We start from the raw sequence: 25,372 nt of genomic DNA, 5'->3' as shown, positions 1-25,372 counted from the left end.
AACTCATGTCCCCTAAGTCAGGCTGCTCCATATGATTGCAAGGCTTCTTTTTAGGTAAAAAGAGGTAATACGAAGTAAAATGTATATACTTTAAAACTACTAACAGTGTATTTTGGTCTTGCAAAGATCAAGAGTTACTCAACCAGAATGACAGGTATATTGAATTTTTAATAAGGTGCATTGTTCATCTAACTAATTTATTTGTAGATTATGTGATTTAAAAATAATAATAAAGGCTGCCATACCTTGGGTCTTTATGGGCTAAGCATTATGCATGTATACCATCATACTTAATCCTCATAACAACCTTGAGGTAGGTGGTATTAAGAAAATTAAGGTTCAGTGACATTAGGTGACTTGTCCAAAGTCACCCAGCTGGTAATAGGCAGATCGGCATTCAGACTTAGTCCATAACCAGTATGCTCTCTCCCAGTGTGGGCTGAGCTCCCCGCTCCTACATTCCACGCGGGCTCTAGCACCCGGTGCCAATACTGTATCACTGATCACAGTCTGCCTTGCATTCGAACTTCTGCTAACGTTCTACTTGCATATTACAATTTTTGCTAAATTCATTCACATATCTCTTTGCCAGCCTTTGTTATACATAACAGGCCCTTCTGTTTAGGTCCTAAATATCTTAAGAATGAAGTCCATGTTACTCTATTTCTTTTGACTCTCACTTCACCTGGTATGAAGTTTTTCCTATAGGATGGTCTCAATAAATGTTACATTATTGACACACATGACATCAAAGAATGCACAGCTTATAAGCAGACACATCCACTATCTATAGAATTTCCTAATTTTTTTTTCTACCACATAAGGCATGAAATAGTACAACACATCAAAAGTGATCTTCCAAATACAGAAAGCAATTTTCAACCAATGTCTGTGTTGTACCTTCTAGATAGAAAAAGCTACAATAAAAAGCTGTGAGTGAAACAGACATGAAGACTGGCTTCTGCCCTGCAGCTGCCATCTAGAAAGCGAGGCAGATGCTACTCCCCAAACTCATGACTGCAAGGACCCTGGCCTTTCTGCCCACCTTGTACCCAGAGGCTGGCACTGTGACTGTCCCTGTAGATATTGCCCAATAATATGTGTCATTGAATGCCTTGCTTTTTTTTTTGAAAAATAACATTAAGTTCCTACTGTATGCCAGGTCTTCTGCAAGGCATTTTCACATACATGGTTTAAATTAAAGGGATCTCAGAACAATAGTATGTGGTATGTATTAATATCTCTGTTTATAGACATGAAAACTGAGGCTTGAAGCAGAGGTGCTAACCCAAGGCAGACTGTGATCACACTGCTGTACGGGCACTGGGTCCTGGGACACAGGAGGAGAGCTCCGTTCACACTTGGCTAATCTCCCTGCTCCCAACTGCCTCTTTCTTGATCCACAAAAATCATCTGATCTTTTAGTAAGAACCAAACTTGCTCTAAGTTCCCAACAGGATGTACTGACGGCTGTGAGTGTCAGCTCCTGGCTGAGAAGCATCACTACATCTGACTCATCTGGGATCACGGGCAGGAAGGAGGATGCCAATCAGGACTTGTGGATTTTCACTTTCCAAGGAGTTTACCCCGCACTCCTTAAAGGCAGATCTTCATGACTCCCCACTTTAGATGGGATTTCATAGAAGGTTTGGTTCCGTTTGCAGTAGCAAAGAACAACTACGAAGTATCTGCATCAGGGACCCAGCACGCCCCAGGCTCAGAGCAATATTGGTCTGGCAGGAGAAACTGAGCAAGATGGTAGTCCAAAGCCAGGTAATCCTTGAAGTTTACAGAGTGCACTGACATGAGAAACCGATCTGAACTTCACAGTCCACCTCATGAGACAGAAATTCACCCCACTTTACACATCAGGAAACTGGAGTCCAGACCAGGACAGTGGTTTGGCTGAGGTCACACACAGTCAGAGGGATCAAAGTCAGAATTCAAACCCAGATCTTCAATCTCAAGGCCTATGCTTATTCTACTTGCTAATTCATACTGGGCACAGACAAGTCACTCTAGCTTAGGCTATCCATCCACCCATTCATTCATTTCGCAAATAATTATCAAGTGCCTTCATGTAAAGTTGTAACAGAAGATGACAAATACACTTTAACAGGGAGCCAATATATCACAGCAAGATATCGCTGGTGGACCAAGGTCTCTGGACCTGAGAATATCTTGTTTATGTATTCTTGTTTTATTCTTTATTTTCCCTACCTTAAAAATATAAGTTCTAACAACCATGTCTGTCTTTTCCATGCTTAGTCCCCCAGATCCTGGCACAGTGTCAGGCTCACAGCTGGTGGTGATGGGTTGTGATGAAGTAAAGTAGGATGAGAGAACAGGATGAAGGAAAGCACCCTCATCCCAGGAAGGCCTCTGAGAAGCAGCAGCATTTGAGCACAGACTAGTACAGTGAGGGAGGCTCACAGGGAGGGGACCACAGAGGCCAAGGCCCTGAGGGGAGATCATGGGTGACCCACGATCATGGGACAAGGGACGGCAAGAAGGCCAGTGGTTGACGGAGTGACCAAGGGAGAGACAGTACCAGATGGAAGAGAGGACAGAAGCAGGCTGGGAAGAGTGTGGAGTTCACAGTTACGACAACTGGATTTCAAATCCCAGCCTTGCCACTTCCTAGCTATGTAACATCGGAATGATTCCTGAGCTTTCCAAAAAGCCCTACCTTCCAAGTTTCCAAAGATTAACTGAAATACTACAGGTGAAGCACTTCACATGGTTGGCTTTGTGGGCCATGGGAAGGTGAGGAAAGCATGGTCTCCGTCCACCAGGAGCTCACGCCGAGTAATGAGGACAGACAGTAATGCAATGTCCAGCATTTATGTCGGGCATTTCCCCCACATCAGTCCCCCTGCTTCACATGCCTCCTCTCTACTCCCCACGGCAACCCTGAAGCAGAGACTCGACAAATTCCAATCCCTGAGGAGGAACAGAGACTCAGAGAAGCTGGGTAAAGCCAGCCAGTGAGGTGGTGGCCGAGCTGGTCAGGTTTGTCTGCCTCTGAGGCTGGCTTGCTCTCACTGGGACACACTGCCTCGAGGAGCCAGCAGTAACCAGGGGCAGGTCTCTTATTCTAATAAGGTGCAACAGAATCACAGAGAAGGGAGCTTCCATCTTGGCCTTCACATAGGAGGTGGCATTTCAGCTGGTCCTTAAAGGACTAGGCACCTGGCAGACCAAAGAGGGCAGGAGGGCCACGTCATGCTCAAAAGCCCAAAGTGGGTTCTGGGACAGGGGACGAGTCCACTGACTGGTGACCGGAGGAGGAGGGGCAGGGGGCAGGTGGGAGAGTCTGTGAGGAGCAGACTGCCAAGGCCTTGCCCACCAGGCCAAGAAGCCAGCAGGCAGCTGGGAGCCAGCCGTCATTTTGAAGCAGTGGGGGAGTGAACACGACAAGCTTTGTTTCTGAGGAACTAGATGGGAACAGGGAGTTCTTGACTTATGCAATACCTGAAGAAAATGCCGCCTGACTTAGAAAGTGTCACCAGGTTTTAATAGAAGGCGTTATTCATATTCTTTGTATCAACAGTCTTTCAGGGCACTGTGCTGGGGCCTATTTTAGGAACTCACAGCTTTAGAAATGCTACATCAAAAAGTTGACACGTCACACTCACTAGCAGCTGCCAAGGGAGGACCAGGCCCCAGGTCCTGGAGGTACCAGCACGCCCCCTAGTCCCTCCTCCCTCCCCCCCCCCCCCCCCCCCGGGGCCCTGGCCATTACCAGTGGAACCATGCCAACAAGGCCCTCTCCTGTCTCCCCAGGCACCAGGGTGTGATTTCCTCTTCATCATTCTCTGTCTCTCAGCCCCGTTTTCCCTCTGTCCTGGGCTCCCCACAGTGGTGACACACAGGAACACGTGGAAAGTCTGGGCCCAGGAAGTGGGCAGCTGTGTGGCCTCTCCAGGGGGTGGGGGGTGGGCCTCAGGTCAGTGGGTTGCCATGGCAACACCACAGGCCCTGCCCCAGGGGCCACTGGGTTCCAGGAAGGGGCCCCTGCCCTGCCTCCAAGGGGCCTTCCCACCCTGCCCCTTCATTCATTCCTTCCCTCGTTCACCAAATACTGCTTTAGCACCAACCATCTGCCAGGCTCTGAGGTTCTAGTGACAGACATCGCAGACAAGGTCCCTGCTCTCAGGGAGCTTGTATTCTGTGGTGGAGATGGGACAAAAACAAATAAGGTGCCTCCAGGGCACAATGAGTGTCAGGAGGAAAATGAAGCTACTGAATGGGAGATGGGGGTGCTGTCTTAGGTAGCGGGACACTGAGGGCCTGCTGGAGGAGGTGATGTTGGAGCAAGGGCAGAGGTCTGAGAAGGAAGGGGCTTGAAAACCAGTATGTGGGAGAGCGTGAGGATGAGTGAGAGCAGCAGGAAATGGAGGCAGAGGTGGGAAGGGCCAAAAGCGTGTAGGCACTTGCCGGAGATAGTAAGAACTGCACACTTATCCCAAATGTGCTAAGAAGCAAGTGGCCTGAACCGCACTGGCTCGGAAAGCGTAGCCTACTAGGGGATGCACATTCATTCATCCCACTCACTACCGCTTTCTCAACTATTTGTGGAGTACCATGCGCCAGGCACTGTGCTACACAACAGGGGCATAGCAGGAAACCAGACAGCGTCTGTCACAGGGAAGGTTAGAGTTTAGTGTGAGAGTCAGCTGTTAAATAATAGACATGTAATTCCCAAGAAAGCCAAGGGACGGGGGGAGAGGGAGAGAGAGAAAGAGAGAGAGAGAGAGAGAGAGAGAGAGAGAGAGAGAGAGAGAATGGTCTAATCTGTGAGTCAGGGAAGCTTCTCAGAGGAAGTAGGATTAAACTGACAGCTAAAGATTAAGAAGGCATCATGTTACTCCCCCAGGTAAACAGGGAGGGAGGAGTATTCCTGGCAGAAGGAACATCACATGCAAAGGCCCTGAAGCTGGCTGAAGAATTACCCGTTCAAAAAATTGACAAGCAGGGGTGCCTGGGTGGCTCAGTCGGTTAAGCCTCAACTCTTGATTTCAGCTCAGGTCATGATGTCACGGTCCCTGAGTTTGAGCCCTGCGTCAGCTGCTGGCTGGTACGGAGCCTGCTTGGGATTCTGTCTCCCTTTCTCTCTGTCCCTCCCCCCCTTGCTCTCTCTCTCTCCCTCTCTCTCAAATAAAAATAAACTTTAGAAAAATGAAACATTAAAAAAAAAGAGAGATAGAAAGAAAAGAAATTGACAAGCAACCTGAGCCTGAATGCCCACGCTCATTCAGGGATTAAGCCAACTTGTTGAGACTATCCTGTTTGACTAGCACTCCGCAAGATGCTACTGCGAGTGTGCATGTAAAAGCCCCGCCCCCTCTGTACTTAGGACTGAGTTAAGGAGTCTGGACTTTATTCAATAGGTGGCTGGGAACCTCTTTACTGAAAGTTTTTGTGTGGAGTGTGACATAAGCAAAACCGTTCCATGGGTAGCTCCATCTGGCATTGCTAAACACAAGCTCAGAGGGGAGAGAAAGGGAAGTGGGAAACCACATCACATATCATCCAAACTTCTGAGACTGAAAAGCCGCATTATTAATAATTTTGCCAGGACCACAAGCATACACCAGGACTGTCCCAGGCAAACCCGGACTTCACAGCACCCCTGGGTGGAGGCCACTGCAAGAGTGTAATTAAGTCTGAGAGGCTTAGGACAGAGGCGGTGAGATGCCAAAAGATAGGAACTCTACCTTCTTTCTACCTAACTGTACTCACAACTCTAGCCAACCCATGTACCCAGTGTCCCCAGGTCCCCACATCTCTTCCTCATCTGCTGGGGCCTCAGTCACAGCAAGAGGAGGTGAGTCGGAGGTGACAGTAATGACACTTCCTACTGTCTTCATCCACATCACGTCAGAGCCCAGTCTTTGAGCATCAGCACTACACTCCAGCAATAGTTATTTACATGGATTATCTCATTTAATTACAGCAATACAGATGGGGAAGGTATGCTTTACACAGATGTGTGGCCAGGACAAAGATGAGTGTGAATGGCTTTGTGCACAGTTAACCCCCCACCCCGGGCCTAAGGATGTACCTTCTGGGTTGTCTTTGTCCCTGTAGCTGATTGGTGCCCACTGCATACAGAGGCCAGGATGTTCAGATGCTACGGACACAGAAACATCAGCCTACTTATTGTCTGCTCAACGCCGTATGGCCTGGGCCTGTCTCTTTGCAAAGATCGGGACAGGATTCGCTTTCTCTTTCAATTGAACACTTGACCCTCAGCGACGAGATTCCAACCCATTACCCCACTGACTCCTCACGGTACTTGCTAAAAACCACCCTCACCAGTTTGCCTTTTTACTTTTCTTCTTTTCCTTAAAAATCTGAGCAGTATTTTTATCTCTTTCCCAATTCTAATATATTCCTTTAAAAAATAATCCTCCCCAAACTCCCACTGTATGTATGCCTCAGTTTCCACATCACAAATAAGAAATCCTGCTTCAGAAGATTCAGCCTCAGGTGGTGATGGTGATGTACGAAGAAGTCTCAGAGGCTAACGTGCTACCGTGACACAAGGCGATCTTACTTCTCCTACATTCAGCACCGCTCTTCCTTAACACCCTACAGCCTCAGTGCTCTCTCATCTGCCCAAACTACTCACTCTTTTTGTTTCTAGCTGCCTCTCCAGACTCCTGAGGTGCGCCTGCTGCCTGTGCCAGCTCCTGCTTCGTACCCTGGGGAATCTCTCCCGCAGGTCTGGAAACCAGCAAGTGTCGGTGCCTGAACCAATGAGCTCATCACCACAGTGAGGAAGCCCCTTCCTGTGGGCCAGGGGAACCCAATACAGAGCAAAGGATGAGAAGGCCTGACTGCTAAGCCTCGCTGTCTCACTAGTTTATGAACCTGACCAAGTACTTTCACCTTTTGAGCCCCAGTTTCTCTATCTGTTAGGGTTACAATAACCACCACTGTCTAAGTTCCCATTTTGTACCACTGTGCTAAACTGTTCACTTACCTCTTCATATACAGGAATCATTATCCCATTTTATAGATGGGGGAAGTAAGGCCCAGAGAGAAAGGCCTGGACGAGAAAAGATAAGCACTCTGCTTACTGTTTGGCCAACTAGATTCACTCTCCCAGACGGGCCATGTGGCCACTGTCCCTGTGTGTCTTCCTCATCAGCTGGGGTCTCAACCACGGTGTAATGCAGGTGAGTCCACCTGTCATCTCCTGGAATGTGGCCGCCAGTGTGAGCACCGCCACCTTCATGAACATCGTAGCAGCTGAGCCGGGATCTGAACCTGACTCTAACCTAACCATGAACTTATTCTTTCCTAAGTTAGTCATTCAGAAATCATTTATTGGGCAACTACTATCAGACACTATTCTGGGCTCTGAAGATACAACAGCAAACAAAAAACATGAAGTCGCGATTCGCACGCAAACAACAAAAATAGAACTTAAAAGCGCCCCCAGGTGAAAGAATATAAAGTATGACAATTCGACTAAAAACAAGTCAGCGGTTATACTTAACCATTAACTTATATTATAATACTCATAGTTATATATGCCTTGAAGTCTCACCGTGAGTACTGAGCTGCGTCTAACATAATACCAAATACACAACAGGTACTAGGTAACGTTACTGCCTTTTCTCACTTTTAGGAAAACCCAAAACATAAAACTCTGAAGCGATCAAAGAGATTCACGAAAGGGTCATTATTTGCAATATACGAAAATTAATGAGGACACCCTGAAGGTATACCAGTGCCGTTAGCTCAACAGATCATCAACTCACAAACAGTCCCGGAGCCTAGAAAAAGTGAAAGCTAAGGTGTTCGGTGCCACCTCCTGTCGAAGATAGGTTCCATGTAAAAGCAGATCTCTGCTCTGAAAACATCCCTGGGAACGCCAGAATTCATGCGTGTAACTGCATAAGGAGGCTGTAAAAATTTCACCTCCCCTCAATGTTTATGGGGGACCATACCGACTACTACCTAATGTCGGCAGGCCTTCACTTTGTTTCTATTTCTATCATTACAATTTTATTAAAACGTGTAAAAGTCTGTTAAAAAAAGGTTATTGGGGCCAAGGCTGCTCCCTGTGCACAGCATCCTATGGTATTTGATCCCTGACATCACTGCCTTTTCTAGTTTCTTTGTGTATTTTGCCTCTTCTGCATTTCTTTTCACACCCTCTGTTGGGGATGTAGGTTTCCCCCAAAACCTCAGGAGCCAGGCACTCCTGACCGCAGGACCCAAACAGACTTCAAACTAGCCCGAACTTTTGAGATGAATCACCAAAACATCCTTCTCTTAGGCAAAATGCTTTTTTCTTTCCTGTGTTCATCTATTGTAGAAGTTGTATTTTTAAGTGTTGAAAGGAAAGACATACTCATCCACAATCCCACCCCTCTCACATGTGAACTATCTGTCCTTTATCTGTGTTGCTGCCTGGTCTCATGTCCACATGTGCATATGTATGAACTATATCCCCAGTGAATGAACACACCCTTCCTCATTTTTCCCTTAACATTCTATCATGCAGAGTTGTCTCATTTTGCTACAGCCCTCATACCTATCATTGATAGATGCCCAGTGTTCCCCTGAGCTAATATTCCTATTTTTATAGCGTCTTGATGAACAATTTGGTACATATTTTTTCTCTCTTTCAAATCATTTCTGGTGAGTCACTAGGAGAAGGAAAAGCAAGCATGTGGGCTTAGTAACTAGCTACATGAGAATGGCCTGAATTCCAGCCTTAGTACTTACTAGTTGAATGGCTTTAGGCAAAGTCTCTAAACCTCCATGTCCCCTTGTGTAAAATGTGGAGAATGATAATGTGCCCACCCCATCTTAATGGCGCGAGATGTGGAAAGTATTTAGCATAGCGCCCAGCACAGGGTGAGTTCCGGAACCATTGTGATTCCCAAGTACCTGTCTGTGTCAGAGGCACTTCGTGTGTCTTAATGACAGTGTAGGTGTTAAGCACACAGACAGTGGAGCTCAACTGCAAGGTTCAAGTCTGATTTCCTTGCTGTATGACCTTGGGTGAGTGACTCAACCTCTTTGAGCCTCAGGATTGTTTTTTTTTTAACCTGCAAAGTGGGGGTGCGAATAACAGCACCTCACGCAGTTTGCATGAGGTTTAAGTGAACGAGGCACAGAGAGTGTTTGCATGATAAGCACTATGCAAATCTTAGCTATTATAATTTTTACATCATGCCCACCCCCAAAGCCTGACACTCTAGTCTCTTCTGTTATCATTCCTTCGGTTTGACTCTTAGATGTTTTGGTACAGTGAAAAGCCTTGGAAGCCAGACGGACACTAATTTTGCTGCTCCCCTTACAAGTGACCAAGCTCTGCAACCCCAGACAAATTACTTAACCTCATGATCCTCAATTTCCTTCATATATATATATATATATATATACACACACATATAAACAAATATATATATTAAAACAAACAAAAAACTATATATATATAAATATATATATTAAATATAAATATAATATTTATATTATATAAATTATATATTAAATATAAATAAATATAAATATATATATTAAATATATATATTAAATATATATATATATATTAAAACAAACAAACAAACAAAAAACTACCCCCTGAAGTTACTATGAGGATTAAGACAAATAATATAAGCTCCTTAAGAGCTGACTGTACCTTATTCACCCCACTGTTCCCTGCAATTAGAGCCTGGCACAGAACTGCAGATCTATGAGGAGAGGGCGGAAGGGAAGGAATTAACACCAGCACCATGCCTGGCACCTAGTAGGGGCTCAGAAGAGGGTCACCTCATCTGTAGTTAATCAAGGACTTGTTTGCATGGAGCCATGAGCCAAGTTTCCTAGAAAGCAAGCAAAAAGAGGCAGCGTTCTTCACACTATAATATCTTAAGTAAACATTTATTGAGCACTGACTTGTGCAAGACATCCTAGTGAATGCTTTGCACTGTGCTAAGAGCAGATAATGACAACACGGGAAAATCGTGAGAAATGAAGAAGTGTCAAACACGTAAAATGAGGATGGAAAATATGTGCACTTTAGACACATGCGGTAGGTGAGTGCACAATGAAGCAAAGTTAAGACAGTCAGCTCTATGCAGGGGGGCGTGGGGGGGAACCACCAGCCCCTTCATTACAGCCCTGTTTTTAACTAGTTTGGAGACAGACTGGTTTAAAGACATAACTGACCTCAGTGAGGATACTCTCTCACGATAGGAGCCAATGCATGTGACTGAGCCCCTGGAGGGGCAGTTTCGCTAAGAATGAACTGGGAAAGATCCCACCTAGCTCACAGGTTTACGGGATCATGTACTGAAAAAAACTGAACACAGTGCAGCGTGCATAAAATTTTGTTTTCTCCCCCCGTATGGGCCTTGTATCGGGGGAGAAGGCGGATCTTGGAAGCTACTAGGGCATCTTAAGAAGCGTGTGGCGCTCAAAGCACCTCTTGTTTATTGAGCTTTTATGCCATGCCAAGGCCCTGTGCCTAACCTTTTACATGCGTTACTTCGTTTAATCCTCACAATGTCGGGGTGCCTGGGTGGCTCAGTCAGCTGAGCGTCCAACTTTGGCTCAGGTCATGATCTCACAGTCTGTGAGTTCGATCCCTGCATCGGGCTCTGTACTGACAGCTCAGAGCCTGGAGCCTATTTCAGATTCTGTGTCTCCCTCTCTCTCTGCCCCTCCCCCGCTCATGTTCCATCTCTCTCTCTCTCTCTCTCTCTGTCAAAAATAAACAAACATTAAAAAAAAATTTAATCCTCACAATGCCATGGCCCCACTTTGCTGGCAAACAAACTGAGACTCAGAGAGGTCACCTCCCTTGTTGAGTCTGTACATCCAGCTTATGGCAAAGCGAATTCTCACCAAGCCTTTGGGATTCCAGAGCCATTAATGATTGTATCAGTGATTGTAAATTGTAACATGCTATGCAAATGCAAGGTGCTGTTATTTTAACACCACGGTTTTTATGCTGAACCTATTATGAGAAAGTCATGTCTGTAAGTAAATAGACACTAAGCACCGATGATGTGCCTAAGATGTCAAATGTGCCAAAGTAACTGGCAGGCGGGGGATACCTACCCAGTGGTGGTGCCAGGATGAATTTAGGAGCTTGGAAAATGATTTGAGATGAAAGGCACACGTTGCACCCAGGTGCTCCTACAGGAAGGAGCACCCGTGGGCGTCCTCAGTCAGCAGCCTGCTGCCAAAGTCACATTGAAGTCCCCAGAGCATCCAGACACCCACTGCCACCCCGTGACAGTGTGCTCCAAAGAACCGCAGTGTGAACTGCTGTTCCCCCCCCAACCCCCACCCCCCCGGCCAGGATCCAGGGTGACTGGACCTCCTGAACTTCTTTATGTAGAAGAGGAGTTGAGTTAGCATGGACATCTCTAAGGTTTTCCTTCTAACTCCAGGTGTTGGGAGGCGAGGAGGCAGCCTGGCTTCAAAATCAGAATAATCTGTGTTCAAAACCTGGCTTGACACTAGCTGTTTGGCCTGGACATGTTAACTAGGCTGAGTTTCAGTTTCCTCACCCGTAAAATGGGAATAACAATATCAAAGGGTCGACATAAGAATTAAATGAAGTAACAAGCATGAGCATTTAGCACTGTGCCTGGAAAACATTATAAATTTTTGTTAATCTGCTACCCAGTTTCAAAAAGGGGGTCCCTTGGGGCACCTGGGTGGCTCAGTGGGTTAAGTGTCTGACTACAGCTCAGGTCGTGATCTCACAGCTCTTGAGTTCAAGCCCCACGTCGGGCTCTGCTCTGTGCTGACAGCTCAGAGCCCGGAGTCTGCTTCCGATTCTGTGTCTCCCTCTCTCTCTGCCCCTCTCCCACTCGTTCTCACTCTCTCTCAAAAATAAATAAACATTAAAAAAATTGCTACAAAAGGGACTCCCTTTAGTAAAAAAAAAAAAAAAAAAAGTAACTAACAATTTTGAAAATAACTCATTAAGTGAGCCTGACATCAATCACCAAAATGATTTCAACGTAGTTTCTTCCTTTCCACCCATCTTCCCTCCATCTCTTCCTGCCTTCCTCTCCCCCGCCCCCACCCCGGTGCTGCCTTCATTCTTTCCTTCTCAAAAATGATCTATATATCAATATATAGTCACCGGGTACTATCTACAACCATACAGCTTTGCTGGAGCTTTTTATTTGTGTGTGTTTTAGTCTCTCAATACCACGAAAACCTTTGAACAAAACACAGACCCATAGGGAATCCCGTTTTTTTAGGCTCCTCATCCCTGGGATCCCTCTGCATCCCTCCAGAACCTCCCCCACCCCCACCCCCACATGCACTTTCCCAGCTCTGCTCTGGATGAGGCTCCCTGGTGCCCGGTGCCTTCCTGCCAAGTAGGCCTCCCCGCTCCCAACACACCTCTTCAGCTGTGAACCCTGAGGTAGCTCAGGCAGAGAATGCCCCGAAGCCCAGGCACCCAGAAGAAACTCCAAAGAAGCAGAGAAATAATTCATTCTTCTAATCACAGCAAAGTTTTCAAACTTTAAAACAGGGCCTTGATTAGAAGAAAAGCTGCGTTTTTGTTTTGTTTTTTTCTAAAAGCCTGGCATTTCTGAAAAGGTCCCCTACCCCAAGCACAGCAACCTAAAGACCCTGCCCACTGAGTTGAAAATAAAAGTTCATAGAGACCAAAGGCCCTCACATAACAACCGCTCAACACTTTAGAAATCTTTCCAATGCTTGGAAGTTTCAACGTTTTAACTGAGGGTCTCCAGCCCTCTGGAATCTTCCTTCCGTGTAAACTCCCAGGATAACGTTATTTTATTTTCTATGACGTCAAAGTTTTTATAGAGAATCTACATCACTTTTGTAAAAGGAGTCATCAAGTAGAAGAAATTAAGCTCCTAGAAACAGAGATAATATAGCCTTTTTAGTAGCTATATAAGGATGACACAGAACTAGTTAGTTTTCTTTTGGGTGGAACAAAAAACTATTGTAGAGGCATCCTAATCCCCCTCCCACTCCAGATTTATTATCAGCAGTGGAACTGAACCCCACAAAGAAAATTTGGCAAAATGTTTAAAGTAATCAATATGACCTCATAAATAAGTTTGAGTGTATGCCAATGGGCCCAATTCTGGAACTCTATAAAATCATAATCATTTCAGTAAGAACCTGGGCCTACCCGTGAGCATTTAGAATCAGTACTCAATTTAGAAATACATTATGCCCCATGTGACCATCCTACATATAGACTAATCATTCTGAAGAAGATGATGTGGGACTCAAAAAACCACTCATGCTCACGTTTTTTAAATGATAAATTCATTAGCTGTAACATTCAAAGAAACACCTCTGTCTTCTAAAGTCTAGTATTAGCTTGAAATGAGCTCACAGCAATCACAAGATTCAAAACAGACATGTTGCCATAATTTTCTTCACGAAATGCAGCTATGCCCCAAAATTTAGCTGCTGCTAGTGCAATTAGCAATCACTAATCACTCTTCAGATTATTCAAATGGCAGTTCAAAATCTAGTTCAAGAGTAAGTTCGCTTGTGTTGACTGAGTGCATTTTCTCCAACAAGATGGATTCAGGGGATCAATGCTTATGAAGTGGTAATTCTCCATTCCGATTAAATAAAAATCTGCCACCATACTCATCAATCTCATTTAGGCTGCGTCTAAACAACACTGACCTTTAGCACAATTGGATAGTCAGAAAACACACAGGACACAAAGTGCTAACTAACCTTCACTGGGCTACAGCCTTTTCAAAGGCTTTCTTATTATCCCTTTAAATTAAAACAAGACAATCACGACAATCCAAATTCATCATGTCCAAGCTCACCTGTTTACTAATAATTATTGATTGCTCAGAAGCAGATTACGCATAATTTTATGTTTTATGGGGGATTAACCAACCACAAAAGTGGAAACTACATACATATTTTGAAGTAATTCTGCTCTGAGGATGAGATCTAACACAACAAAACCCAGATAATCTACTGGTACAGGTCAACCCAGTCTAGTCGCCTATATCTGGACCATATTTAGCTGAAAACATGATGGCTCAATTTCATTTCATTCTTTTCTGCTTTTTATAATACCCCTCTCTCTCTTTCTCTCAAAGAAAGTGGCTTAAAATTTCAAAAATTTTAACTTAAAAATCACAACGTAGGTAAAGATCACATTATAAAGACAGGAAGAGAACAAATGGACATTTTTTTTTTCTCCTTGCATTAAAAAATAGGCAAGGAAGGCAAAAGAACTAAAGTCTTTCTGTGCGTCTCACTCAACCAAGTTTCAGAGAGTGGTTCATCTGAAACAGAATTTTCCACTTCCTGAAAATCAAGTGCAAAATGGTTGTCTTTAAAACAGCAATGCCTAGAAGCAGAAGGTGGCGGGGGGGGGGGGGGTGGGGGGCAGGAACGGAGAACATAGGCCTTCATATTCCAGAACCAAAGGGTGTCAGGACCTGTGGAGGGGCCTCAGTCAAGGGTGTAGAACATATGTCTTCTCTGAGTGCTCCTTCCAGGATTCAAGTTCCAGCTACCAGGTTTTGCCTCTACAAAGACACATTTTCTACTCCCTTTAACAAACTGGACAACACAAGGATGAAAGCATCATAAGGGCACATGAGATGCCTTCTTCATGGGAAATGTCAGGGAATGAGAATGAACTTAATTCTTTGGTCTAAACTTTAGAAAAAAAGAAAAAAGATTTACCTTGACATTAGCACTGAGGCTGTCTACACAGTACAGACAACATCTAGGCATGCCGAAACGGTTTACATTTGTTTCAGGATTCTTATCCCCCTTTCCCAACTAGACACACAGAACTAGGCATAGGAAGACTAGGTAATTATTTTTAATAATAAAATGTGCTCTTACTGAGCATGCATTCTTCATGTGCATGATCTCATTCTATTCTCCTAACCCTGGAAAGTACTGCGTAGACGCTTTCACAAAGAAGAAAACTGAGAGCCTGGGGAAGTTGGGTCATTTGCCCTGGGTCACACAGCTAGCAAGCAGCTGAGCTGGGACTTAAACTTTGGTCTATATTGACGGCAAACCTCATGTTCTTTTCATTAAGTCAGACCACATTCACCTCCAGTCACATGTTAACACATGTCTGTGGATGACTTCTACTACCTGCAATATACTGTTTGTTCAGTCACCTAAAGGCTATGTATATTCACCCATGACCTAATGGCTTCTATCTTATTAGTTTAATCTTGCAGAGGTATGTCTGTGTGCAATGAAGCAAGCTTTGACATTCTTAGGGACAAAGCAAATGTCCCAAATGAATCCCAAAGAAAACTAAAATACATTTCACACCTGTAGTAAAGATGTGAATGCTTTATCTCCTGATTTTTGCCAATAGTTAAAAATTTTGTCTCCACAGTTTAATGGACTATCCTGCCACTCTCATTTGTGGAGAAAATAGCAAGTCCTTTGCTTTCACTAAAATCATATATGCTTGTGACGCCTGGGTCACTCAGTCAGTTAGGCGTCCATCCCTTGCCCTGATTTCTGCCCAGGTCATGAGCTCATGGTTCATGGGATTGAGCCCCTCACTGGGCTCTGTGCTGACAGCAGGGAGCCTGACTGGGATTCTCTCTCTCCCTCTCTCTCTTTCTTTCCCCCTCCTCTCAAAAGATATAAACTTTAAAAATAAAATAAAATGATGGGGCGCCTGGGTGGCGCAGTCGGTTAAGCGTCCGACTTCAGCCAGGTCACGATCTCGCGGTCCGTGAGTTCGAGCCCCGCGTCAGGCTCTGGGCTGATGGCTCAGAGCCTGGAGCCTGTTTCCGATTCTGTGTCTCCCTCTCTCCCTGCCCCTCCCCCATTCATGCTCTGTCTCTCTCTGTCCCAAAAATAAAAAAATAAACGTTGAAAAAAAAATTTTTTTTTAATAAAATAAAATGATACAGGCTTTATTGGACATCCTTTCCAATACAACTCTCCTTCACTAAAGATGAAGGAGAAAGAGAAGAAGGATAAAGAGAAGAAAAAGTAGAATAAGGAGTAGGAGGAGGAGGGGGGAGGAGGGGGAGGAGGGGAAGAGGGAGGGGGAGGAAGAGGAGGGGGGAGGAGGGACAAGAGGGGAAGGAGAAAGAGGAGGAGTAGGAGGAGAATTCATCAGTACAGCCTTGCAACTAAGAGTGTGGACACTCGTAGATGAGGCCGCCTGCTCCCTTCATGGGTATCCTTCCACCGCATATAATGGGGTAGATCATAACAGTACCCATAACATGTTTTAAAATACAACTAATAATGCATTTAAAGCACTTAGCTCATACCTGGCATGTGAAAGGCACTTAATAAACTTTTAAAAACATAAATAAAAAGCTAGATTTAGCCCTGGGATTCTGCACCAGGGAAGTCAGGTGCTCACAGCGAAGATCGATAATGCTCTCCGTGCAGCCCAGCTTCTAAAGCTCAGAAACTCACTGAACACTCTAGCTTCTAGCTTTAATTTTTGTCTTTAGCCTATTGGTTTCCCCACTTAAAATGTGAATAATAAGCGTTCCTTCTTTATAGGGTTGTTGTGAGCATTACGTAGACAATGCACTTAAATAAAAATGCTTAGTGGCAAAGTGGAGACATGTATTGACTATATGTTACCTATGGCCATCTTCACATTTCATACAAGAGCCCTCTCAGATGCTTAGATCAGTTCCATAAGAAAACTGGGGCTCAGCAATAGTAAGCTTCCAGATCAAGGGCATCCAGCTTTATGGGGCACCCAGAAGGCAGCAACCTTCCTATCACCATGCTCTACCTTCTTCCCCCCAATAATGCTTTCTTCTTCATTGTGCTTATCGCTCACTGAAATTAACTATTTTTTGTGTGTTTACTTGTTTGTCTATAATTTATACTCCATAGGAGCACTGCTGGCGCTTTTGTTAAACCCAGCATCCAGCAGAGTGTCTGGCACAAAGGAGGCATGTAGTTTTCTTGAATGAAGGAAACAAGCTAAAATGTGTCCAAAATCATCATTCAACCACTATGATACACTGCCTCCCATCACTGCCATCAGTTCAAACCCTCTCCAAATGCAGAATCACACGACTCCTTCAGAGAGGTTTTCTCTGGGGTCCAAGACTGAAACTTTCCATGACTCTCCACTTCCGTCCATACGTTTCCCTTCTCACCAAGTGAGATTCAAATCCATCTCAAGGCCAGAGGCGTAACCAAGCCCTGCCAGGCTAGTATTCTATCAGGGTCCACAAGAAGTGGGCTGCATGGGGCGAGGGAACAGGCTTTCCCAGTCTGGTGTCATACAAGCTGTAGCCCCACACAAGTTCCAGACCCTCTTTCATCCTACAAAGGGACAGCAGAGAATTACGCTAAGACTTAAACGGCTAGTGTGTGAAAAAGTGCTGGGCTGACTCATGGTAGGTATTGACAAGGGAGCCCATCCTTTCCTTTAGGCTCCAAGACGAATCTATTTCTGTGTCCCTTAGCACCCTGACCACTCTCAACCTGCCCATGCCTTCCCTTGTCAAACACATTGCAAAGTCCTTGAAGGCAGAGACTGTGTCCTTATCCATTCTGCCACCCAGCAGGTGCTCAGTGAATGAGACTGAATAAAAATCCCCCGATAAATTCACACAAACTATTTTCTTTTACTTTTACCTGACACTTCCAAATCACCTGTCTCTGAGTTCATTCTCTCTCCTCTAACCTTCATAAAATTGCAAAGATATCTCAAATAGAGTAGAAGGGGCAAAAACATCAGACATTTCCTGCAACCTTTCCATTCTGCGGAGCTCTGGAGGGGCAGCCTGAAGAGTGTCCCAAATGACCTGCAGAACACCTAGGGTGGGCTCTCAGGGGCCTGTGCAAGTGGAGACCTGTCTGGCACTCCATGTTGTGATGTCACCATTCTGTGCCTTCTCGGTCTTTTTCACGCAGACACCAAGGCTAACAAACACACCAACCTGACTTAGAATCACCACCTTACACTGTTAGAAATGGAAGAGAAACCTTCTGTGTTTGATGCGGGTCACATTTACACCTCTCTCATGGAGTGCTTGTGAGGACCAGTGTCCGTAAAACTACTTTACAAAGTACCTGGCTTTGTACTCCGATTCCACAGACGCAGTACAGGCGTGTAATTGTATGGAAAAAGTTTAGGTGGACCATAGCAATCTTTACATCCAATTCATTCAACTATAGATGAGGCAACGGAGTATCAGAGAAGGGCTCCTCTGCTCAAATTATCACCAGGAGGGGTGGCTAGGCGTGAGAAGACCCTCACCTCTTTCTAAAAGCTTGAGCAAGGGAGGATAGAGTCTGGTTTTCCTTTGATAGCAACATTTCTCTACGCTGGCCAGCGTGTGTACCTCTCCCAGGTATGTGAAGGTCTGTGATGCTGGTCTCATCATCTAGAGGCATTTCAGTGCTTCCTAAACAGACACTGGGTACAGCCCCGCCCCCCCCCCAATTCAGTGTCTTAAGGAATGCACCTTAGGTGTAATTAAGAAAGGAAATTATAGGCCTTTAAAAAGTGGTTATCCAAGGTTCTTCTTGACTCTCAAAATCCTAATAGATGATTCATCAAAATAGTTTAGGTTATTATTAGTGTGGGGAGAGATGCACTAATTGTACAGTGGGTCACAGTTCAGATAGTGGTAACCAGCTCACATATGCTTCCTGGATTCTATCGTAAAGAGGTTTACGAGTAATTATCAGAAAATCCCAGACTGTAAGCTGCCTAAGCCTTCATTTTACAGACAATGAAAATTAATCTAAGAGAGGCTATAAGATTCACCTAAAGTAACATTAAAAGCGGCTGAGTCAGAATTGTAACTCGGAGCTTTTTCCCACTGTACAAAGGAGGGGAAAAATGGATAGGAACTCCCTGCTCCTCTGTCCTCAGATTTCTGAGTGGGCAACTCCTTCTCTTCTCTTTCCGGCCTAATCCTATCCCTTTAACCTTTTAAGATTCGATTTGAGAAGGAAGGATGAGAAATGCATCCCGGGTGACCCACGTGTCGTGAGGAAGAAAAGCCAGGACCTTTCACGTTGGTGAGAGTGTGGCTCATGGGGGGAGGTGGGCGCCCTGCCCAGCTGGCGCCTAAGCCTCGGGATGGGGAGTCAGGCTGCAGGACAACTAGGTGAGGAGGAGTGGGAAGAAGGGCACACAGGTGAGCCGAGAAAAGGTGTAGCTGCTGGAGAGAAATTAGAGACCTCAGTGCCTCTGGGGAGCAGGTCAGTCTAGCGCTCACAGAGCGGCAGGGAGGCCCGAGCAAACTCTCTCCAACTCGCACCAGGTCCTTTGTTGTCGGTCTGTGCCTCTGGCTCCCGCTCATGCCCTCCGGTCCCCCGCCCCCCCATGAAGTCACCCCAACTGCACTCATAATATTTTGCTTTGCGCCGGGTCTGTTTTCCACCACCAACTTCCAGCGGTCACCATGGCGACGCGCCGGGGAGGGGGCGGCGGGCGCGGCTAAGGAAATCCTCCGGCCTAGCCGCCCGGCGGCCCCTACCAACTTTTCCAGGTCTCTGGGTCCTGCAGGCCGGGTGGGAAAGCGCGCTGTCACGGCCGCCGGGCGGAGTCTCTTGCGGAGCTCCCCGGACCCGGCCTGAGCGCCTCGTCCGCGCGGGCGAGGGCTGCAGCCACCGGCCTGGGGACCCCAAGACCACGCAGCTCTCACTTGACCCTACTTCCAAACTCACGGACGCCGGCGCTCTGGCAGGTGGCGAGGGTGGGGACGCGCATGCCCCCTCGCCGGCCACACACACACACGAACATACACACGCCCGGGGAGGGAGAGACCGTCTGATTTGGGTCCAAGAGCAAAGGGCGGACCCCCGGTCCTTTGCTCCCTCGAGCCCGCAGACGTGGTCCCCGGGCGAGAGACGGTAGCTCCTAACCGAGCTCCGCAGCTGGGAGCGGGAGGAAGAGGCCCGGGTTCTGTTCCGACCAGGGCGCTCTCTGCCCCAGGGGCCCCAAGCCAGGGCGACTGAACGTCCCCACCTGGGGGCCAAGGAGCCAGGTCGGGGCCTTGTGCTGAGCCGGGGCCCGTAGACGAGCGTGCCTTCCCGCCGTTGTGGCCCGTGGTGCTCAAATCCGACTCCAGGGGTACTTCGGCCGCCCCAACTCTGGATACTGGATTTCGGGGCAGAAAGTGGTAGAGACGGAAGTTTCTAATTCGGGCTGGGCGGTGCCCCTCTCTAAGGCGCCATCCCGTTTAACAAGAAACAACCCTTCTGTTGCGTAGCCGACCGACCCCGCCCCGGGCCACCTGGCACAAGTTCTCGGTGGCCTAAAATTCTACCTACTTTTCTCCCTCGTTCTCGAATTCCCGGGTACCTTGAGGAACCGAGCAACGCTCGCTTGGGCAGGGCAGCCGGGTCCGGACCGACCGGACTGGGCACACGTGGTGGCCGCGCTTGGCTCACGAGGAGAGGGTGGGCCCCGCGCTGGGTGCTCGCTGGTGCGCGGCGTGCGGCGGCGGCGGCGGCGCCGGCCGGGAGGGGCGTGCGCCCGCCCCAACCGCAAGCCGCGCACGGGCCGGACGGCGCGTCGACGGCCTCACGCGCGCGCCTGCGGCCTTCGCCGTCCGCCCGAGCCCGGCTGCGCCGCCAGTCTCCCGGGAGAGGGGCTCCGCTTTGTCGCGCTCCGCCGCGAGCGCGCGGAAGGCCCAGGAGGCGCGCGCCGGCGCGCCGGCCTTCCCCGACGGGGCCATTGTCTTAGCCCCGCACTTGAGGAGTATTTGGGGAAAACTGGAGGAATATATTACCGACTCGGTGCGCGGAACAAAGGGGAGCGTTTCCGCAGGTCACGCTGAAGTGGCCCCGAGGCAGACCACTAGAGCCCCGGCCCCTGCAAAACTGTTCTCCCGGGCCGAAGGCACTTTGCGGGGATTTTCCTTTTAAGAGTAGGGGACGGAGGCCTGGCTCCCCGGCCTCACTGATCTGGACGCTCCCGACTTCGCTCCAGCACTTGCTGCGAATCGGTTGTTGGAGCCCTTTCAGAATGAAATATTAAGTAATAACACCCGTGGTTCCAGTCACGCAATCTGCTGGAAAGGGAGCAGAATCGAACTGCTCCCGGGAGCGCTAGGCTCCGCTAGCGGGGAGAAAGGACCTTTACATAACAAGGGAAACGCTGAAGAAAAGCTAATTGGATTAAGTTCTCTGGAAGGGAGGTGAGGGGAGGCTCCTGGACCGGACCGCGCGACGCTGCATTTCCCTCGTCGTCGGTTTTGCAACTCCGAGTGAAATGTCACCTGGTGTGCCGCGTGTCATTTCCTTCACGCTGCCAGCTCCCAGAACTTTTTATTTTGATTTCAGGACGGCGATCTGGGGAGGTCTCCGATTTTCGAAAACAGGGAGGGGAGCGGATGTGGAAAAGATTGCTGTTTCAGAACCAGTTTGGGGTGTCTGCAGTTGGAGTAAAAGTGACCAGGTGCCTCCGCGACCACCAGCTACATCGAAGACAGAAAACAGAACGTTTCCACAACCCCACAGCTCTACCCCAGAACGCACAAGAAGTTCCAGTCGTGTGGACAGGGCAGTTAAAACCCCCCAACTGGGTCTTGGCGGGTGTGGGGTGCCGGGAGACCCCAAGTCCCTACGTGAGCCCCTTGTGAATAGTTGACCACAAACAATGCAGACATAGGTTTAATTTTGTTCAAAGACGTTCGCCTCTAAATTTGGGGTGGCCGGGAGGTGAGTAGTGGCGCAAACCCTTGACATAAAAATATAGAGGGAGGGGCTCTTTTCCTTCTGTGGTGCCTTCTTTACGACAGCAGAGAGTACGCAGGCGGGGCCCGCCACTACCCGCAGCCGGGCTCGTGCGGCAGGAGACGCCTCTCCTTGCCTAGGTTATCTTCTGTAGGTGGGAAGACCGCGGGGCTCAGCCTTTCCCCACTCCCAGGGGGCCCACACCCACTCAGCGAGAGAGGGACTTGGCTCTTGGGATCAAAGATAAGCCCTGGAAAAACCGAAGATCCCCCTGACCCGAGGGGGTGGGTATCCTGGCCAGCAGGGCCTCTGGCAGAAGAAGCCTGGAGGGGCTGGAAATCGCTGCGTGGACCGAAGAAAGACCATCTGGGTCGAGGCCCGGATGACCCCTACCCCCACCCAACATGCATTTCCAGCCTGCTTCGGAGGGAGGTGGGGAAACATTCTGGTGGTGTTTATTTGCTCCAAGGAAGGGACGTGTGTGTGTTAAGGGATGCAGAGGCTCGAAGGCACTTGTTGCTCCGCGCTGCAAAGCCCAGCCACAGATGCTCCTAGGCACGGTCCCCAGCATCTCGTTAAGCTGCCGCCTCGGCCCAGGCTGCGCTCGCCGCCCTGCCTCTGCCTCTCCCCAGGCTTACCTCCCCCCAGAATCCCCAAGGCTGCATCCGGCTGGTGTGGACTGGTTGGGGACTGCAGTTGGGAATTCGGGGGGGGGGGGTGCTTCCAGAGAATTTCTTCCACCTGGAAGGGGCGTAGGGAGCATTGCTTAGATCTACAAGTTTGGCGGCTCGTCCAAGGTGCTAGAAGTGGAAGGTGGAGAAAGTTCTACTGGAGAACGGAGACGCTGGGCTTTTTCGTTGTAAGAGACTCCTTGGTTTCCCTCCTCAGTTGTTACGGATTGCCGCGACCCCAAAACCTGACGCCCACAGCCCCAAAGTACCTAGCGGTTTGCAGACCCGGATGCCAGGCCTCGCCGGCCGCACTGCGTCCTGCCCCCCTTGCAGCAGAGTTACAGCGGCGCAGCGGAGCGCGTGGTCGGATGCCCCTTCCGGGCAAGGAGGTTACACCCCGCCTCGGACAGCCCGGGGCTCCCACCTCCCGACCCCGCGCGGATTCCCTAGGACCACCGTGTTCGCCGCCGCCACTCCCTCCAGCTGCGCGTCTCCACCAGTCGGAGCCTCCGTCCCCACCTCCCAGGCGCTGTGCGAAGCCTTCGCCCTCCCCCGCCTCTGGGGAGTTCCGCTCGGCTTCCTGGCCCTAGCCACCAGTCTCAGAGCGCACCGCTATTCCGGGGCCCCCAAACCCGGGGGAGGAGCCGGGCCCGGGAGGGGGCGGTCGGCCCGCAAAGTTTCTGCGAGCGGCACCTCGAGCTCGCCGCGAGCCAGAGAATCTTTACGTAACTTTGTGTTCAGGGCAAGCAAAAGCGCGCTCCTCAGCGCGCGCGCGCACACACACTCACACGTTTACACAATCACACGCTTACACACACACACACTTCCACGCATCCACTTACATCGCACATCGCGACGGATTGAAAACTTGTGCACGCTCTCCGTTATTTCCTAGGGTTCCACTGTCAAGTTGAGCCTTCTGAAGTTTTTGCAACTCTTTCTGAAGTTCCCCTTCTCCCTTTTCTTCCCCCCCCCCATGTCTCCCCCCAACCCCCACCAGTAGGACTGACCTGTGGAATCCATGTCGGGTTCCTCCAGTAACCCACAATGCATGCTCTTCCCATGGACAGCACGGGCGCCCCCCAAAAGTCCTGAGGTTTGGGGATCCCCTGTGCTAGAGATGCCCAGGGAGGAAGGGAGTGAGGAGAGAAAGAGACGTAGAGAGAGAGTGCAAGGGCGAAAGGATAGAGAAGGAAAGGAAAAGGAAGAGAAAGAAGAAAGAAAAGAGAAGAAAGAGGAGAGAGAGAGAGAGAGAGAGAGAGAAGGGAGAGAGCGCAGAGAAGGGGGAGAGAGAAAGAGCGAGCGAGTGAGGGGACACTCAGTAATCCAGCCGGGCAAAGCCAAACCCGTCAAAATGTTTGCGGATGTTTCATGGGAAAAAGCATCATTTTATAGGAGCCCCGATGGGAGCAATGTCATTGATAGGCCAGCCGGCCTGATGAATGGCCGCTCGTCAGATGGGGCCGTGGCGAGGCGCACTGTGAAGCCCATTGTGGGCCTGTTTTGAATAAGAAAAGCCGCCTCCGAAAAGGGGGGCTCAGAGCGACGCAATCCCAGCCCTCCGACTTCCCCCTTCTATTATAGCATTAGCAACGTTTTTCTTATTTAAAGTTCCAGAGGCCTTCTCCAGCCTTCGCCCGGCACTCATTATAGGCGAAATCAAAATTGGCTTAGATGTGGCCCCCTCCTCCCTCCCCACCCCTCCCCCATCGGGCCGGGCGGGGCGGTGGGGGGGGGGCGGCAGGGGACTTCGGGGAGCCTGGGGAGTCGCCTAAGCGGCCACGAGTGGGCCCCACTCCTTTTCCTCTCCTCTTGTGCCGCCCCCTCCCGGTTCGGTCCCGGGTCAGATTTTGAGTGGGGGGCCTGGGAATGCGGGAGGAGGTATGCCTCGACTTCCTTCCACGCGGATCCGCGGACACGCGTGGGGGAGTGGAGCGAGCTGAGGGTGAAAGGTGTGTGTGGGGGGGGGGGAGACTTAAGACCCCAGCCCCTGGTGAGGAGGCCGCCAGGCAGGGAGGATGTGAGGGGCTGACTCGTCTCCTCCAGAACTTTCTGTCTTCCTCTGGATTTATCCATCTCCTTCACTGGGTCTCTCCCCTTTCCCTGCATCTCTCTCCTTCTCTGCTTCTCTCCCCGTCTCTGTCTCTCACTGTGTCCTTCTCCCGGCCTCTGTGTCCCTCTATTTCTCCTGTTTTGGCTGCCTATCTTTCTGTCCAGCCCCTGCCCCCACGTCTCTTTGTCTCTCCCTAGGACTCTGCCCCTCTGTCTCTATCCCCCTTGGTCTCTCTGACACCCCCCTCCCCGCCTCTTCCCGTAACTCTGTCAGTCTGTCTGTGTCCCAGACCCTCCCTCCCCGCCTCCCTCCCTCCTCCCGCCCTCGCCTCCGCCCCCCAGCCGGCCGCGAAGTTTGTGAGAAGACCGGCGTCCAAGTGGGGACGCGGTTTTCCCAGGGACCCCCTCCCCGGCTGAGTTTAAAGTGCAGAAAGAGGGGGGCGAGGAGCTGGGGGGCTGGAAGTGGAAGTGGGGGGGCAGGCTGCGTCTCCGCGGGCCCCGATAAAGTGGCCGTTCGCGGGCCGGCAGCGCTGTGATTAGAATATGAATGGGGCTCGGCAGGCGGAAGAGAAAGGCGGATTACCCCGGGTGCTTTGACCATGGACAGAGGCAGCGCCGGCCCGGCCGCGGAAGGGGCGGGGCGGCCGGGCGGGGTCCCTAACGCCGGGCGAGGTGGGGGGGGGTCTCTAACCCAGGCCCCCAAGCTGGGTGAGGTACCCGCGGTCCCTTGCAAAGGCCCCCAGTCTGCCCTCCCCAAGAAGGACTAAGTGGGACAATGCTGGAGCGGGGGGGGGGGGGGGCCACAAGGGGCCAGCACGTGCCGAGTTAAGGTCACGGCGCGGGAGGAAGGAGGCGGCGCAAGATGCGGGCTGGACAGAGCCCGGGTTGGGCATATTTCAGAGTCCTGGGTTCCAATTCTGGCCTCGGTAAATTCCTTAATCCTTCTGGGCCTCGGCTTCCTTGTCTGTAAT

The 25,372-nt window shown here is 49.3% G+C and overlaps 1 protein-coding gene across 3 annotated transcripts in view; it reads right to left on the bottom strand.

Annotated features, from left to right (window-relative positions):
* RFX4 (regulatory factor X4) overlaps nt 1-23,811 on the bottom strand; it is a 167,457-nt gene extending 143,646 nt beyond the window's left edge. The window contains exon 1 of one of the 3 annotated variants that reach the window (XM_045465598.1): nt 23,360-23,811. In XM_045465598.1, the coding sequence (XP_045321554.1) occupies nt 23,360-23,402 (43 nt within the window). In that variant the 5' untranslated portion in view covers nt 23,403-23,811. The remainder of the gene's footprint in view (nt 1-23,359) is intronic. The other 2 variants (XM_045465597.1, XM_045465599.1) reach the window with 2 other exon arrangements.
* Nucleotides 23,812-25,372: the final 1,561 nt, after the last annotated feature.

The sequence above is a fragment of the Leopardus geoffroyi genome, chromosome B4, assembly GCF_018350155.1.
Source record: "Leopardus geoffroyi isolate Oge1 chromosome B4, O.geoffroyi_Oge1_pat1.0, whole genome shotgun sequence".
In the NCBI taxonomy this organism is placed as follows: domain Eukaryota; kingdom Metazoa; phylum Chordata; class Mammalia; order Carnivora; family Felidae; genus Leopardus; species Leopardus geoffroyi.
This window is presented reverse-complemented; position numbering and strand designations above follow the sequence as displayed.